The sequence below is a fragment of the Puntigrus tetrazona genome, unplaced genomic scaffold (assembly GCF_018831695.1).
Source record: "Puntigrus tetrazona isolate hp1 unplaced genomic scaffold, ASM1883169v1 S000001111, whole genome shotgun sequence".
In the NCBI taxonomy this organism is placed as follows: Eukaryota; Metazoa; Chordata; class Actinopteri; order Cypriniformes; family Cyprinidae; genus Puntigrus; species Puntigrus tetrazona.
This window is the reverse complement of record NW_025048699.1, coordinates 1696132-1699752: the sequence shown is the minus strand read 5'-3', so window position 1 is coordinate 1699752 and position 3621 is coordinate 1696132. Positions and strand designations below refer to the sequence as shown.

Sequence of the window (3621 nt, the reverse complement as noted above, 5' to 3'; positions counted from 1 at the left end):
ATTCGTTACTTGGTTCAAACTTCTTGCATAAACTCTTCTAAACAGCATTGCGTCATATTTAAGTGGTCGTTTAACCAATAAGGTAGAAGAGGCTGTGAATAAGAGATCAAGATTTGGCAGGATGGTGGAAATGAGCATGTATGAATAAGAGTAAGAGTAAGTAAGAGTATTAGTATTAGAATTAGTCATTTGCTAGCTTCAGGTAAGGCATAACGATATTATGTCCTTATTGCTTTTAAAAATAGCCGCTTAATTACAAAAAATAAGCGAATGCATAAAGTTTAAACCTTCCACGAGATCTAATCATAAGTGATAGTTACTAGTGATATAGTATGTATATTATATACTGTATAGAGTATACAGTGATGTGCATTTTGAAGTATTGTACTGACCAATTAGCATCTCTTTAGACAACTCTGATGCCTATTAAACTCCTCTGTGATGGAATGTGACTGCCACCTAGTGGACACACCATGCAAACACATTTCTAGAATTTTTTTGCATATATTTTCCCCATTCAATATTAATTTAAAAATCTTTTTATTATTGTTATTCAAAATATTTAATTAAATGTGGAATGAATACTGAGGTATTACTATTGCAATAATTTGTCACTGCAAAAAAAAAAAAAAAAATTGCATTATTTTTAAAACAGTTTTTATTTAGATGGAAAATAAAGTATATGCATATATAAAACTCACATCGCTGCATAATCCTATTTTCTCAGTTTGTATGACATCCACAGTATATTCCATATTGTATTCTTGGAACACCCTATAGTTGTCCATTAACTTTAATATACTATGCAAACAGATTCTACAGGATGGTGTGTCCCAGAATGCAATACGATCATTTCCAGCGCAACAAATAAAGCAAATTTACACAAAACTGGACGTATGCAGTATATAAGTTAGTATATAGTATACACTGCATGGTGCACAGTAAACAATACTCTAGTTTTCTATAACTATCAGATTTTGAAATTATTTCCAACAAAAGAATTAGAAGGATAATATTTGTGGCTTATATTTTTTTCTAAGGGATAAACATTCCTGAGGCAAATTATTTTGAGGACAGCTTATGAAAAACACATTGTCTCTGGAATACTGTGTGCAGATCAATCATGCACAATAAGACAGGGACTGCAATTTACATTTTTTGTTGTTGTTGTTTTTTTTAATGTTCATTTTGGAAAAAAATAAATGGAAAACCGAAAGCATATTTCTTAACAGTCCTGCATAAAACAAATTGCATATATATATTACACACATTTTATTTACAAATCAAAGCATTTATTGTCTTGAACATATTTACAAGAACGCACGCAGAGCCACCTGCAGTGTTTAAGGAGGATGATCTGCATGTTCACCTTCTTTGTTTCGGGATGACTTTGTTTCGCTGGTGTACACCGGGATGAGAAGTTTCCGATACTCCATTGGAAGATATTTCTCTATCAGTACATTCACAGGCGTGTTGTCTGTCACAAAGCCCTGCCTAAGACAAATATGACAAACAAGTATTGATAAAGAGGCAAATTTGCAAAAGTATACAAAAACAATCAACTCATACATCTCAAATGAGCAGTAAATGACCTGCAGTGAATGGGTGCGGAAGAACGAAGTCCTGATAATTCCGGTCAATCAATTAATAATCTTGAAGTGAAAAGAGTTTAATCAATAATACTGCTTTCTCCAGTGAAAAACTCATCTCATCTGAATCAAGAGAGAAATGTGCACACTGTTTAAAAGCAAAAACCTCCTAATGGTTACCATATAAACATGCAGCTTTTCACTTCACAAGACTGGAGCGGTGTGGATTACTTGTGGATTATTGTGATGCTTTTATCAGCCGCTTGGACTCGTTCCGACAGCACCCATTCACTGCAAGTGATGCCATGCTAAATTTCTCCGAATCTTTTCTGATGAACAAACAAACTACATCTTGGATGGCCTAAGGGTGGGTAAATGTAACTATCCCTCTTAATATTTACCTTCTCATTAGGAGCTCGAAATCTTCAACCTCAATTGTTTTACGTTTGGCATGAGTGGCATATGCCTCCAGATCATCTGCTAGCCGTTCAAAGTACTTCTTAAGGCTAAGAGAGAGAACACGCAACAAATGTAACTTCAAATATTCATGAGGCAGTAAATAACTGTTGAGTGAGGGCTTACATTTCATTAATGGCAGGGTACACGTCACTGGCCACCTTGGTCTTGGCAAAGTGTTTAAACACACTCATGACGTAACTCTTGGGAAGAACATCAACCCCTGTTTGACGCTTCTGTCTGGGGGCCCGTTTGGCAACCTGAGGGGCAGGACTGAGATAAATGGGTTTTAGGTTTGCATTAGGAAACTAAAAAGGACGTCAGGAAGAAGAACGTTGTTGGTAAATTACCCAGCGTTCACTTCCTTGAGGACTGTTGGTGTAGTCTGCGTGGAAGGACTTGCGAAAACCCTTTTCTGTCTTACAAATGCAGGAGTCTTCATGGACAATTCTAAAATAAAATTTAAAAAACAACGCCAAAGTAAATGCAAGTTATCCTATTTGTATCTAATTTGTAAGCAATCATTGTTTTTAATGGCTTTTTAATAATTGGGTAAAATTTGCTAACAAATGATACACACAAACACTGTAATTATATATTTAACAAATAAATATTACAAGTAATGATAATGCAGAATGAGTAACATTTTAAGTGTAGAACTAGAGGATTTTAGTACAAAGATAAGGGAATTTTTGCACATTTTTAATGTGTTGTATTTTAAACCAATTCGTTAGAAATTCTGTCATTAATTAATTACTGCTCTAAACCCCTAAGACCGCTGCTCATCTTCAGAACACAAATTAAGATATTTCTGATGACATGGTAGAGCTATCTCGCCCTCCATAGACAGCAACACAACTGAAATGATCCCAGGTTCAGAAGGGTAACGTTAATACATGGATGAAACAGTCCATGTAGCTCAACTTCAGTTTTGCGATGCTATGAGAATCCTTTTTTGCGTAAAGAAAATAAAAGGGACTGTTTTACAGTATTTACTGGACCTGGGAATATTTCAGTTGTGTTGCTGTCTATGGAGGGTCAGATAGGTCTTCGATGTCATCAAAAATAATTTATTTTCTGAAGATGAACAAAGGTGTTAAGAGATTGAAATGACACAAGAGTGATTTTTATTATTTAATTTTTTTTTTAAATAACCCTTTAAAATGAATTAACTGCACTAATTTTTCAAGATATGCTGGATGTGAAACTGGGTGTCACCTGCACTTAGAGCGTCATCACCATCATCACCATCATCTGCTTCGTCGTCCTCCTCCTCCTCCTCTTCCTGTGGAGATTCAGGGCTATGATCGGCTGGTACAGAGTGCATGAGCTCCTTCTCCTCCTCTGATTGGTTCAGTTCTTCTTGGGCGTCGTCATCATCTCCTGCAAGCTCTGGCAGGTCATCTTCAGCCAGGTCTTCTTCTTGTGACCGCTGCTCTGGTGTGCTGAGCTCTGCTGCAGGGTGGGAGCCGAGAAACCCAGGGCTGCCCAGTGGTTCTCTTGCTTCATCTGGAACATCCTGTAAACTCTCTCTGCCCTCATCAACAAAATCCAAAAGATCTGAACAGAAACACAT

General features: G+C 36.4%; 1 protein-coding gene across 1 annotated transcript; it reads right to left on the bottom strand.

Annotated features, from left to right (window-relative positions):
* Positions 1–1343: 1343 nt before the first annotated feature.
* On the bottom strand, positions 1344–3621 carry LOC122340969 (centromere protein T-like). Its single transcript, XM_043234230.1, has 5 exons — positions 3264–3621; positions 2396–2495; positions 2172–2318; positions 1991–2095; positions 1344–1494 (listed from the first exon to the last, which is right to left on the bottom strand). Exons 1-5 carry the CDS (start codon positions 3619–3621, stop codon positions 1344–1346), a joined length of 861 nt encoding a protein of 286 aa, XP_043090165.1.

Bases quoted from the DNA above. Each gene is read 5' to 3' on its own strand.
- LOC122340969 (XM_043234230.1), bottom strand. From the start codon at position 3,621: ATGTGTTTCTGTTCAGATCTTTTGGATTTTGTTGATGAGGGCAGAGAG. The intron at 2,096-2,171 runs GTAAGCCCTCAC...TCTCTCTCTTAG, and splicing joins TACCCTGCCATTAATGAAAT to CCTTAAGAAGTACTTTGAAC. The intron at 1,495-1,990 runs GTAAATATTAAG...TATTTGTCTTAG, and splicing joins TTCGAGCTCCTAATGAGAAG to GCAGGGCTTTGTGACAGACA.